Source organism: Nothoprocta perdicaria, unplaced genomic scaffold, assembly GCF_003342845.1.
Source record: "Nothoprocta perdicaria isolate Ctin4 unplaced genomic scaffold, notPer1 scaffold_297, whole genome shotgun sequence".
NCBI lineage: Eukaryota > Metazoa > Chordata > Aves > Tinamiformes > Tinamidae > Nothoprocta > Nothoprocta perdicaria.
This window is the reverse complement of record NW_020455529.1, coordinates 163,031-175,990: the sequence shown is the minus strand read 5'-3', so window position 1 is coordinate 175,990 and position 12,960 is coordinate 163,031. Positions and strand designations below refer to the sequence as shown.

At 44.2% G+C, this 12,960-nt stretch overlaps 1 protein-coding gene across 1 annotated transcript in view; it reads left to right on the top strand.

Moving 5' to 3' along the window:
• EPB41L4B (erythrocyte membrane protein band 4.1 like 4B) overlaps positions 1 to 9,081 on the top strand; it is a 159,717-nt gene extending 150,636 nt beyond the window's left edge. The window contains exons 23-25 of the mRNA XM_026041859.1: positions 1,088 to 1,156; positions 4,435 to 4,598; positions 5,892 to 9,081. Of these exons, the coding sequence (XP_025897644.1) occupies positions 1,088 to 1,156; positions 4,435 to 4,598; positions 5,892 to 5,961 (303 nt within the window). The 3' untranslated portion in view covers positions 5,962 to 9,081. The remainder of the gene's footprint in view (positions 1 to 1,087; positions 1,157 to 4,434; positions 4,599 to 5,891) is intronic.
• The last annotated feature ends 3,879 nt before the right edge of the window (positions 9,082 to 12,960 follow it).

Genomic DNA, 12,960 nt, shown 5'->3' with positions numbered 1-12,960 from the left:
CCTACAACGTTACCAGACCTTGGGGGGAAGTTTTGTGCATTATTAAGCAAAAGTTATATAGCTATAGTTAGTGAACTCTGTTTGAAGCCATGCATAATAAATACATGCATAGTAGTTTCTGTAAYAAAGAGAAAAACACACCTTTACAGTGAAAAATGTGTTTTCTAAGTGGGAAGTGTGAACTGCAGTTAAAAATTGATATCCTTAATTGAGACTTGATTCTCTCTCCAAATGAAAGAATGGTTGAATGTCTGCATTTTAGAGAGGAAAACCATGAAAAAGGTACCATTCCCCATGAAAAGAGGTAGCAATTATTGCTGAGCTTCTCTTTCCTTTACCTCCCTTCATGTCTGAAGTTATTTTGAGGGCAGAAGTGCTTTCTAGCAAGGCTTGGTGGCACCAATGGCAAGATGTTCTGGCCTGAGCTCTGGGGGTTATCAGGCTTCTCCTGCAAGGGCAGATCTCTAACCTGGCAGCTCCAGACTCCTTTAATTAAAGTCTCCAGAGATAATCCTTTATGTAGAGCTCAGCACTTGATAAGAGGCATACTCACCGGTCCCAGGAGCTGCCTGAAACAAGCAGTTGGTGGTTGGTTTTCTTATAATCTCATTTTATGTGATGTTTTGTCCTTGGCAGCAACAGTGTAACTGAAAATTTGAAAGTCTGAAATACATAAAGCACATACAAGTTCTTTAGCTGAAATTCCTGCAATGAAAAAGTTGTTCCTGGAGTTTGTATTATCTGTTCTAAAATGTACAGTGTTCACTGAAGGCAGCACATAATGACCCTAGGACTGTTTACAGAGTTGGAAGATATATTGCATGCAATCACCTCAGAATATGCACAACAGATTTTATTATATGGGTAACATTAATCTATCAAGTCTTCCTGTTTATCCTTTGACTATTCATCATTTGGTTGCTATATGCATATTTAAGGGGATCTTTTTTGCTCTGGCGCGAGCACTGCTGAGCCATTCTAATTTGTTGGATGTGTCACTGTAGTTGCAATGCTTTGCTGCTTTTCTTTTTTTCTTTTCCATTTTTATGCTCTGAAAGTAACATCTTTTTCTTTATCTTTTTTAAAGATAAAGACATTCCCCGCTGATACATCTAATCCTTTTTTCGATCCTTTTACAACAGTACCACAGTTTTCTGTAAGTAGAACATGCAACTAAAGAACTGTGTATTTAACACAATTCCAAGTGATTTTTTTTTTTAACAGCGTCAGAAAGTTATGCATTAAACCGTCCTCAAAAAGATGCATTCCAAGAAGGATGTAGGGTGCAAATCTGTTAAATATTCCCAATGTTCAAATGAGTTAMGTTGCCTGCGTTGAGACACCGCTGCTTACTAGACAGAGGACTAAATGCTACAGGCCAAGACTGACTGCTCATGCTGTCAGGTCCAGCCTAGTGTTTAGCTCAGCTGCGTAGAGGGCACTTGTGAAGCTCCACAGAGCCTTTCCAAAGGAGCGTCAGGGGAGCAGGGACAACTTGGTCCCTTGTCTACCGACTGCCTGGCATCCTGCTGGAAAGCACCTGCTGTGCCATCTACGGCAAAATCAGGCAGGAAGGACCTGATTTTCRTTGAAATCACATCTGAATTTTAAGGAAGGATTTCAGTGTGTTGATGTCTGCAGTAGCATCCTTGTGTAATTCCCGTTAACTTAATAATCCGAATCAAACATTGGAATTCAGGTATTGCTAAMCATGCACAAAAGTCCCTTCTCCAACCTTCCCAACATGAGAAGTGATTCTGTCTTGCAAGAAACATTCTCTGATTGCAATTATACCAAAAAAAACACAGTAGCTAACTTGTAGTTTTTAAATTACGTTCACAAAAAGTGAAGCAATTGAGACTTGAACCTTAACTTTCACTGATAAAAACAATCTGTTTTTTTTCTGGCATATAATCAGAGTTAATTAACTCGAGTCCCTGTTTGGACATGTACAATAAGCATCTCCGCTTAATTAATTAAAGAGGCTTTTCTTTTACAATAAACCTGATCATCTTGAGATATGATCTAAATGTTGTTTTTCTCCAAATATGTACTGTAAAGTCAGAGTTAGTTAGGCAGTTAGTTAGTTAGCAGTGTTGTGTTCTCATTAGATGTATTCAAAAATATATGAGAATATGTCACAGCAACTTTTCCTTAAGCCATCCAAGTTTGGAAAGTACCATTGTGCTAAAGCTAAACTGATGTTGTAACGCTTGTGTCCTTCATAGCTACTTTATGGTAAGCAAAAAGATATGCACAGAATACTTTCCAACCCTAATCACTAATTAATAGTGATTGTTCTGACTAGTCTTTCCAAAATCCTCTTTTGTCCACATAGACCCTTGTTTCCCTGGAGAAGGGGCATAGGGAAGTACAGATCACAAATATTTAAAATACCATTACATTAAAAAATGAACGGTAATGGTGTATGGCCCATGGTATGATTCCATACATTCCTTTGAGTGACTTATATACAAATGCCCTTTGTGAGCCGGCAGCTATGGAAGRATTTTGTGAAAATGGGGACATTAGGAAGGCAAATTCCACTGTGGTCCATAGTCCTCCTTCCCGACGTGAAGAGTGGAGAGTCTCCCCAGTTGCATTTTAGTTCAGCTCAATGTCCAGACAGCTGCCGGCCGCTGCGTGGACCAGCTCTGGGTCAGGGCTATGGGTCCCGCAGGCAGATCTAGCTCTGAACCTTCTCCAGGCACATACAGTCCCATATACTACAAACATTTGTGACTCCTTTTCCTTGTTTTTACCTTTCTGTTGTTGTTTATTTGTTTTCCTTTTCTTTGCTTACCCTTCATGTTTTCTTTGCTTGGAGCAAAACATTGAGATTTTATTAAGAGGAGGAAAAATAAGTTATGAATGGTGAAGTTTTGAGGGCTTTACTTTCTGTATGGGGCTCCTGGCTTAGCGATGTCCATGAAGTTGTATTGATCCCATCAGAGGAAAAACTGCAGAATGTGGTTAACTGGCCCAGCTAAAAAGGAAAGTTCATGCCAGGAACCCCTCAGAACTGCAGAGATTTCTGTAAAGAAGCAGCAGGCTCAGTGCCATGCTCTCATCTGCTGTCACGTAGATCTATTAAGTCAATGAAATTATATCTGTTTAGAGCAGTTAAATATTTGGTCCAAACATTCTGTGTAAACAGGTGCATATAAAAAGATGTGTTGGATGTAGACAGCAGAACCATTACCCAGAGTAAACACACTTGAAGACACAAGGCAAGTCTCGAGCAAGTGTAATTTGTCAGAGCTCTGTTGACTTAAGCAAGGCTGGCAGACTTGACACCAGCTTGCAGAACAGCACCACCTTCCCATACAGTAAAACTGGAGCTCAGAAAAAGGAGATCCTGTATGAAGAGCACCAGGTTTGCTCTCTAAAGCTGAGTTTTAAGAGCTGAATGGGAGACAAGATTGAAGAGGTTGCATTAACCAATGTTTACCTAAATAATTGGCCAGAGTTGAGGAGGGAGAATTCCTTTAATTCGTTCCATTAGCGAGCATTTTCATTTGACTAATTTCATGAATGCATGGGAAACCCTTTTACTTCAGAGGTTGCTCTGGAATATCTGATATGTTTTTAGTGAAAACATGAGCAGGAGCATTTTAAGAAAAACAGCAATAGCCGAGCGTTCRTGCCTGGGCTTAAACAAATCTCCCACTGATTAAACCAATTTGTTTCTGCTTTTAATGTTAATCCTATGCGGCTTGCAGAATTTGAGACATAATTTAAAAAAAAAAAAATAGCTGTGATTCAAATTGCTGCATAAATATCACATGCTCCCTGAGGATGGTGACTTTTCTTCCTCCCTGCTGTAAAGTTTGAATGATGCTCAGAAGAAAAAGTGGTCAAGAATGAGGCCAGCACCACTACGAGGCTAGGAGTTGARGTGCTGGCAAACGTTCCTCCTAACTGAAGATCCTCTGGGCACCAGGAACACGAGCCACCAGGGTTTGGCATTAGAAATAGGGCAGTACCAAAAAGTAGGGCAGGGCTATTTTATTTTCCAGGATCTTTTTGTCTGAAACCAGCACAGCCAGTATTGGCTTAACATTGCCTGTCATTGCAAAGCTCTTTTGCTCAGCTCTCTTTATTGCACTGAGAGGCAATGCAGGGATGATAAGTGGTGTTCTCCAGATGGAGCATGTTTSTCATGGAAATGCTGTCAGGCCTGCACGGGGAGTTTGCTCCCACATAGTGCAGGCTGCAGTCAGACTTGTCACTTGGGCATGGCCATCAAAGCATGGCCTGCTCAGCACTTCTAGGGGTTGTACTGGGCAGCTCTGGCTCCTGCCCGTGGGTCATCCTTTTTATTAGTTGCTCTTACCGAGTGCTTGGCAATGAGCAGGCTGGTGAAAGGAGGCGAGAGGAGCAGAAGCTCATCTACCCTTTTCCCCTTTCGTGTCTGTGTGCGTTGTCCTGCAGGCAGAGTTTACAGAGAGCAAGCTACCGTGCTGTGCCGTGCAGTCCTCGCCCAAGCTGCCGCCCATGGCGCCGTCGCCCGTCCTGCGGCCGCTGGCAGAGGCCGTGCCRGCCCCAACGGTGCAGACAATATATCCATCGCACAAGCCCATCTCCCTGGCAGACAGGTACTGTGCCGCGCTCTCACGGGGCTGTTGCGATGCTCTGTGCAGTGGAGGCATCGCCCCGGTTCCTCTTTTTCTACCGTAATTCCAGCGGGAAAACAGCACTTTCTTTCTAAGGCACTGTTTCCCCCAGTGCCAAAATATGTTCAGTTGCTGTTTTGTGGGTAATAATGGGTAARGAAATATATCTAGACTTTATTTCTCTTCTCAGGGAAAATCTATCTTAATTAAATGCTGCAGCCAGCATTTCTTCTTTACTAAAGATTAGTGTACCATCCCCCTGGCTGATGGGCTGGAGAGAAAAYACTGTGCAGTTTTTCTTCAGGCAAGTCTTTTTGCTTGAACCACAAAGGTTTTCTTTTAATAATTGCTGTTGCAATTTGTCTTTTGAAATTAAATGTCTAGGGGGAGAAGCCAAGGTTGAGAAATGTTTACTCTTCTAAATGAAAATCAGGCCCTGGTTTTCCATTTTTTTAAAGTACTTTCAGACTGCTGTCACCTTTCATGTAGTTTCTTGGAGAAACAAGAAGCCATCCCACTTTTCCACAGGTAGCCTGTATTCCCTTTTCTAATCTTCCATCCTGCTGGTTTTGCGTGCTGACTCCTTCTCTAGGATTTATTCGAAGCTGAATTTTCTAAGCTGCTGATTTMCTGAACAGAAATGAAGGAGCTGATACATTCAATACTTTGGAGCACGAAAGTCCTAGTATGGGCCAAGTGCTCCCAAACCCAGGGTGTTTCTGTGGACTCCAGAGCAGCTCCGTCCAGCAGAGACAGGGAGCTCTGCTTCCCCGATGCCCATGTGCCCATGAAGCAGGACTACAGCAAGCTCAGTATATACAAGTCAGGACTACAGCAAACTCAGCTTATACAAGTCAGGACTACAGCAAACTCAGTATAGACACGTGTTCCCCAGTATCGAGCCGTGCTGAGGAGTGGAAAGCTCTAGCGCTAATCTTTTGCAGCCTTAGTTACTCTATCTGTTTCTTGATGATTTATTTTTAGAGTCCTAGTCCAGCTTTCTTTAGAGTCAGTGACCTTTAATGTGGATGAGATTAAAAATAAACTGTTTTGCCATCTGGGTCCTTTATGTCCTTTTTTTTTTCTTGCTCCTGTTTGCCGTTCAGAAATATCAGACAACACCTGGTTTCGAATCACCCACCAGTCACTAGCCTTTTCACCGAGTCAACCTCTCCTCCCCTCTAGCAGTATCCTCAAAACGTTAATGATTTTTAAACTGAAATATGAGCCTTATTGTTGCTCCCATAATCACTTGTTTGTGCGTTAATTACGCAGCGCCGAGACCCTGCGGCGTGAGCTGGAGCGAGAGAAGATGATGAAAAGACTGCTGATGACCGAGCTGTGAAATCCATCCTCGCTGCCGCCAGACGGAGAAGGGGCCGGGGCCTTTCACGTGCCTTCTGTCTGTTTACATTCCTCTGCGTCCGTGTGCTCAGCGTGGTGCGTGGGGAAGCCCTGCCGTGGGCCTGGCTCGCCCGGATTCACCACCCGGCTTGAAGGGAAGGCTCGGCGAGACTCCCCCTCCAAGGAGCTCCTTTGCTTATTTGCTGCTGGGAAAGAAACCCTCACTCCGTTATCTCTCCTGAGGTTTTATACTATTAATACCGTTCATTTTCGGGTTGGTTTTGGTAAATCTAGGGCAAAAAGGATCAGCAAGGAGCGTACTGATTTCTATTGGGAAACACTGTTCTGTACATATGTTAATAACTGCACAGAGATTAATGTTATGCAGAATATTTTGATAGTAACATAGAAAATATGTCATTTTGTACAACGGAAAATTGCAACGAGCTACTGCTATTTGTTAAAGAATCATTTTTAAAGTGGAAGAATGATTATTAAATCCTAACCCCAGGACTGTTAGTCTCCACAGAAAAGTAAACAGCTGTCTTATCAAATTCCTAACCTTAACCTTTACTCAGAGATATAAATAGCTGCAAGGGGAAGAAACCCCTCCCTACAGATATCCACCCCCAACGCTCCCTATAGTTTGTCATCGTGACCTAAATCTGAAACTAAATCGTACTTGGTTTTCCATTAATGAAAAGATCAGTTATTTAAAGTAATTTGCTACTGACTTTCTAGCTTGATATTGACTTTTTTAATTAAGTGGGAAGTTTCTCCTTCTCCGCCTTGCCGACATCCCGGCGCTTGCCCGTGCGCCCGCAGCGGCTGCCGGCGCCGTGGAGTTTGCAGGCCCTGCTCTGCGGGGCCGCAGCTTTTGCAGAGGGCACGTTTTTCTTTCCTGGATTGGTAAAACACCTTCCTGGAGGACAGGAATTGACGGATGTGTTTAAATAGGAATAGCCACCGATGGCCGAGCTGTGTCTATACCCTTTTTATTTTGCACGCCCAGTCAGTGCGTCTCTATGGGCACGCTTTGAGGACTGGCTATGTGTGAAATCCTCTGCTTTTGGGGGGACTTTCTCAGGCACAAGGTTACGTGGGTGTCTAAGTGTTGGCAGAGTTGCAGCTTCAGGGAATGTACTGATCCATAAAGGTAACATTACGAGGTTCCTACGAGAAAAAGCGGCTCTGTTTTCCCCTGTTTGGTATTGTGGAATTACCCGAAAAGCCACCAACAACCGACTGTCAGCTACAGAATACTGTTCCTACGGGAAAGCTTTTGTGTGTTTTATATGGCTGATGATGTATATTTTTCTGTTACTCTGAATACTCTGTTCTCTTGTTTGTATTAAGAGAAAAGCTTGCCCTTAATTTGATACTGATTACGAGGGCTTTATCTCAGCTTAACCAGTTTCTTAGCGCAAAGAGACTGTTGTAAGCCTGAGTTTCCTTCAGTTAGCCTGGGCTCTTTTTCCGAGAGGAGAAATTTTGAGAGCATTAGAGGGTYTTGGTTGTAACGTGGCAGTAGAAAATGATTCGTCTGTTTTGTATTTAGTGGGACGAGAGATTTGCCTCATGCTCCCCAAAGAAATCCAGCGGTCCCAAACCTTCACACTTGTAGAATGGGACAAAATAAACAGCACAAGTGTTAGGTAGAAATCAGCAAAACAAAATGCAATGGAGTAGTATGAGGAATAGGCACAAGCAGTCATAGAAATATACCCAGATTGCAGGTTTTAAAGCACTCAAATGACTTTGCTGAGTTATCAAATACAGCTTGTACACTGTCCACCTTCTGGTTACTGTGCCAAGACATTTTTCTGGCGTATGTTTTTACATACCTCTCCATCAGTCTAAGGCTATTAAAAAGGGATTAGGAACAGTAAGTCCCTGTGAAGAAATCAGAAAGGGGAGCAGCACAACAGCAGGTATACAAGATTGCACCTTCCTTTTCTTGTTATCCTTTTTTCACCACTTTCCAGAAGGATATTGATGGAAGGAGGCAGTATATTTTTCTGTTCGAGGTGGGTTTTTTGAGATTGGAGCAAAGGAAGTTGGAGTGCGGCACAGCCCTGACCTCAGCTGCATCTGGTCTCTTTGCCTGCTGTTAGGCAGCCCCTCGTTGCATGTGAAGTGTCCTGATATTGCACAAAGTCAGCAAGGAAAACAGATCTGAGCGCAGCATTTAGTTGGATTAATTGCCCTGAACTCCTTCCTGGAGCAGGAATGGACACTGGAAACCCTGGAATATGCTGTGAAGTTTGGGGATGAACCCAGTGACCTGCATGAGGGCAATGTAGTCCCGTAAGCAAATGCCCTCAGCAGACCTGAATGTGTGGCCCAGACCAGCCCATCAGATTTTCTGGCCCGTAAAGAAGCTGCTAGCTCACTATTTTAARTGCAGCATTTTACTGCTATTGTATAAAGATTCTTGAGCTGAAATATTTGGAATAGGAGAAGAGGAAACATGAACCAAGGTAACTTGACAGTAACAGGGTCTAAGTGACTGAGTTGGGCTTTGGAGTAGCTGAGAAAGAGCAGAGCCTCCTCTGGCCTTGATTTGCAGCAGTTAAAGAGGACAAGATCCACACGGGCGTGGGTTCCTGCAGGGCTTTTTCCACAGGACGTCCCCACGTGCGTTGGTTGCCTCATCTTGTTCCAGTGCCCTGTCCACCGGCTGCCATCGTTCCCTATTCTGCAGCCCAGTGGAGCTTTGTTAAAAAGTTTTGCTGATATTGAACTAAACTTTTACCTACAGAATGTCACCCTGTTGTTCTTTCTTACTACGTACTTTCTTCCGCCACGCTTAAGCGTCTCGGTTTTCACATTTTTTGAATATACACTCTGCCTCACTTCTGGTTGGGAATTACAGTGTTAGGACACCTGTTACCCCAAACCACTGTAAACAAGACAGTGTCAACACGGATGTATGCTGAGGGGCTTATATTCTAGATTTGCCCCTGGACTTTTAACTTTGCAGGTGTTTAAGGATACTCTGCCTGAGGGCCTGTCTCTGTAACAGCGCAGAAGTATCCGAGCTAGCTTTAATGAGCTTGCATATGTAGTTGTGGCAGCATGAAGCCCAGCACAGGCTATCATTATCATGTACATTGACACGTGTAGAGATAACGCATTGGAGCAGCAGCCTTCTGAAGTGTGGYTGGGAGAGGCAGCGACAGGAGAGGGGAACTGAAAGGAGTTTGGCTTTTCAGGCCTCCCGGGAAAGGATCCATCTCACCTAACGTTAATGCACCGGGCTCTCATCTTGAGAGAGAGGGATCATGATCATCCTCCAGGGATAGCGCCGACTCCAGTGGCTGCTTTTTGAAGGCCCGAGCTTAGGTGAGATGAATCTTGCTGTTGGTCCCTCTGGTTAGGCCTACACTGCAAACCCTTGCCGCATCACCCAGGGGTGCTTTGAGGTGTGACTTGTGGTCACCATAGCTCTGCCCGCAAAAGCCTTGCACGTTACGTGTAAATATACCGCCRAACTCACCCTGGTCGTCAGAACAGGGTTTTGCTTCGTTTCGTTTCATTTTTTTCCACCTGTGAGAAGAGCAGAGAGCTGGGTGACCTTACAACAGCAAAAGCAGGGACGCGTGTTGGAGATGTGCGCAGGCTGGAGCAGCGGGTTGATCACAGAGCTGCTGTAGCTCCCGGCATAGCTGGCGAGGTGAGCGGCTGGCTCCTGGCAGGGCCACGGGGACCTGCTTAGCAGCTCCCRGCTTTCCAGTGTGAGTGGAGTCACCTTTCAGTGGCAGAACGCAACGGTGTCGTGTTTGGGTGATCCCAACAGATGCGACTGGCCATTTTAATAGCTATGCAAGGAGTTAAATATTTCCTCATGCTGCCGTCTCTTCTGGAAGCTGAGCAATTGTGGTTTGTTTCTGTGTGGTTCAACTGTTTTGACCATATCATTTTTAAAAAGAACAACCACATTTTTTTTTTTTTTTTTGGAGATGTTGTACAAGGTCTCAAATCTCTATCGGATCCCACAGTGTGTACAGATTTTTCATGTTTCAAGCACATCTTCCAAACACAAGTACCCTGGAAATGCAATGTTTGAAAGTTAACTCCTCAAAAGTTTCACTTCATGACTTCACCTCTCTCTTGCTACAGGATGCCTACGTGCCCATTTGAAACAGAGCTGACAATGCAGTGAAACGTTTCATTGGAGGCAGCATCATGTTCTATTTGAACTGTTTACAAATAGCCTTTGTTTTCTTTTCTTTTTTTTCTAAATATATTTCTGGTTCATTGATTACAAAAAAACTATACTCATAATTATGCAACGGAATAGCCTTTTTTTCCCCTTTTTTCTTTCTCTCTTTTTATTTTTGTTCCTTTCTGATGTCCTGATGTTCAAGGAGTTTGCAATAAATATACTGAGACTGATCTCTGATTGCATGTAAGATCAGCCTCACAACTGTGTTTTGTAAAGTTCGGTGCCGTAAAAGAGCGTGCGGATGCTGTGGGGAAGGGAGCGAGGAGCTGGAGGAGAAGGCTCCGACGTTGGCAGCTGCGGCTTTGCCTGGTGGGGAGCAGCTCTGAAGCAAGATTGCTGACACCGCTCTGTGCCACCCCAGTAGCAGCCTCTATCAGCAGAGAGAGTGTGAGGGCCTTTTATTGAAAACCTGCCTAGAGAGAAACTTTTACGGCTCAGCTGTTTACTTGTTCCTGTATTCATGCCTGCAATAAACGAGATGAAAAATAAATCACAGTGTTTGAGCGGTCTGTAGTCAAGCCAGTGACTTAGGAGACGCGGGGCGGTAAACAAATTAAATTAAACAAATTAAACAAAATGTCTGGTTGCTCATAACGTGGATCCACCTTCAGCAGAAAGGATCTCTCTCAAGGAAACAGCAAAGAATTTCTTCAGGAAAACCAGGGTGTTTTCTTCAGCTGACAGTACCTCCATTGGGTAACTAATGAATTATGGCAAGCTTTGCTAGATAGCTGGACTGATAAAACACTGGCAGAATCATGATAAAGAAACATAAAACATGGCATGCTGCCGCTCTATCTTTTTTGTTTGTTTGTTTAGCTTAAGACAAATAAACATTTTCCTTAGATTTTTYCATTGACTGTGCCATTCTTTAAATGTCTAGACAAAAAGTTGCTTCAGAATGAAACATTTCCGTTTTCTTCTGTTTGAAGACTTAGTAAATCAGGACGTTTTGACATTAATTTTCCTGCTGCACTTCTAAAATGAAATCCCAGGAAAATTCACCCCATTTTCTGAGGTTGCCAGAACTCTATTCTGAAGGAATATGATCCCATCACAATTTCCTCAACTTGGGTATTCATCTATTTTTAATCTCTATGCAGGGAAAGCTGGGGAGCAAAGGATTAGCATTCTTCCATCAGTACTCAATTTATGCCAAGAAAAATGATTATCCAGCCAGCAAGCCTAGTTAATTAATTCCCCTTAATATATGTCTTTGCTAAAGCAATACTGTTCTGGGGAGTAGGGAGATGAGAAGCTCTGCGCTAAAAGGTCAGCAAATAMTCTCGTATAACTTCCCTGGAACGGAGAATCGTGAGGACTTCAGAGCTTTACTTTGAACAATTTTTAGTTTTATGATCAGATCACTGACCCATGGGATTGCCCAGAAGGTTGTCAAGAAAACTTTTGTTTCTAAAGGGACCTGCTTTCCAGAGCAAAAGAGAAAAAGACTTTTCCATGCAGCCCTATAGCACTGTAAGGGAGCGGGAAAGCTGAGGCACCAGCTACCAGCCTGATTGCGTTGCAGGAAGCGAGCTGCTCTGAGGACGGGGCACAAGGACCTGTAAATCGCTGTGGCCCCAGCCCGGTGGGGCAAAACCCAGCGCTCGTGGAAGTCCTGCTCCCACTGACCACGGTGGGGCCTTCACGGTGACCAGTGTTGGCCTCCCAGCGCCCAAGAGCAGCTTGCGCAGAGAGGCAAGTGAGGCCACAGCTGCCCCGGGGACAGAGCGACCCGGAGCTCAGCYGCTCTCCGGCCTTGCTGGATGCCAAGCAGCAAAGAAGGTGAACGACCAACCATTGCTCTGCTGTCTGAGCAACCCTGGCCACCTCGTGACAAGCTCTCCAGAGCATCCACGGCTCCTGGCATGAGATACAGAGAGCAGGGCTGCCCTTTCGGGGCAGCTCTGTGGTAGTTCAGCTTAGTTGTGTCATCAGGCTACACCCTACGTCACCCAGACGCTTTGGAAAACCCAGAGCCTCACAGCTGGGTTTCATCTGTTGCCAGTAGCACATATGGAATGTGTGAGGGGAAATCCACTTCCTGCAACCCTTAAGGTCTGTGGTGGTCAGAGAAAAGGGAGAGAAATAATACGGAGAAAAAGAATAACTGGATGACCTGATAGCCAGGCGTGACACTGAAACAATACTTGCCTTTTTAGTCTATTTTAAAACTACACATATATATCGTTATACATGTTAAAAATCCATTTAATACTCATCATATATATAGATRTATGTATTTTTTAACGAGTGTTTCTACAGCGAGCCTGCTATGGAATGCCAGTGTCCATACAGCTTTGCCATCGGCGTAGCTGGCACAGCAGTGAGGCAGAAAAAACATGTGGATTGTTACTGCTTCATGCACTGATTATGCTGCTCCTCAAGTGGAGAACCATTTACCCTCCTGCGTGCTTCCTCCACTGCCTTTGATGAGCAAGATCTTTTGGCTAGCCTTAGGAAATAAAGGGAAAAAAAAAAAAAAGCAGGTCATGGCACAAATTCATGTCTTTAATTAGTGCTCAGCATCAGGGTGCCCCAATGATTTAAAGAACTCGTGTCATTTGAATATGTATATATCTATTTGCCTTACTGCTTTCCAAAACAAAAAGGGTGATTTCCCTGCTGACAGCTGCCCGCTCTGGCTGCTGGCTCCCTCCAGCAGTGCCAGAGCTGGCASGGGTGCAGGATGGCTTGGCAGGAGGCAGCAAAGAGGGTTTTGGGGATGGTCTGAGAACGCACATTTGTGCCTCCTTCCCTCTTGGGGTGGGC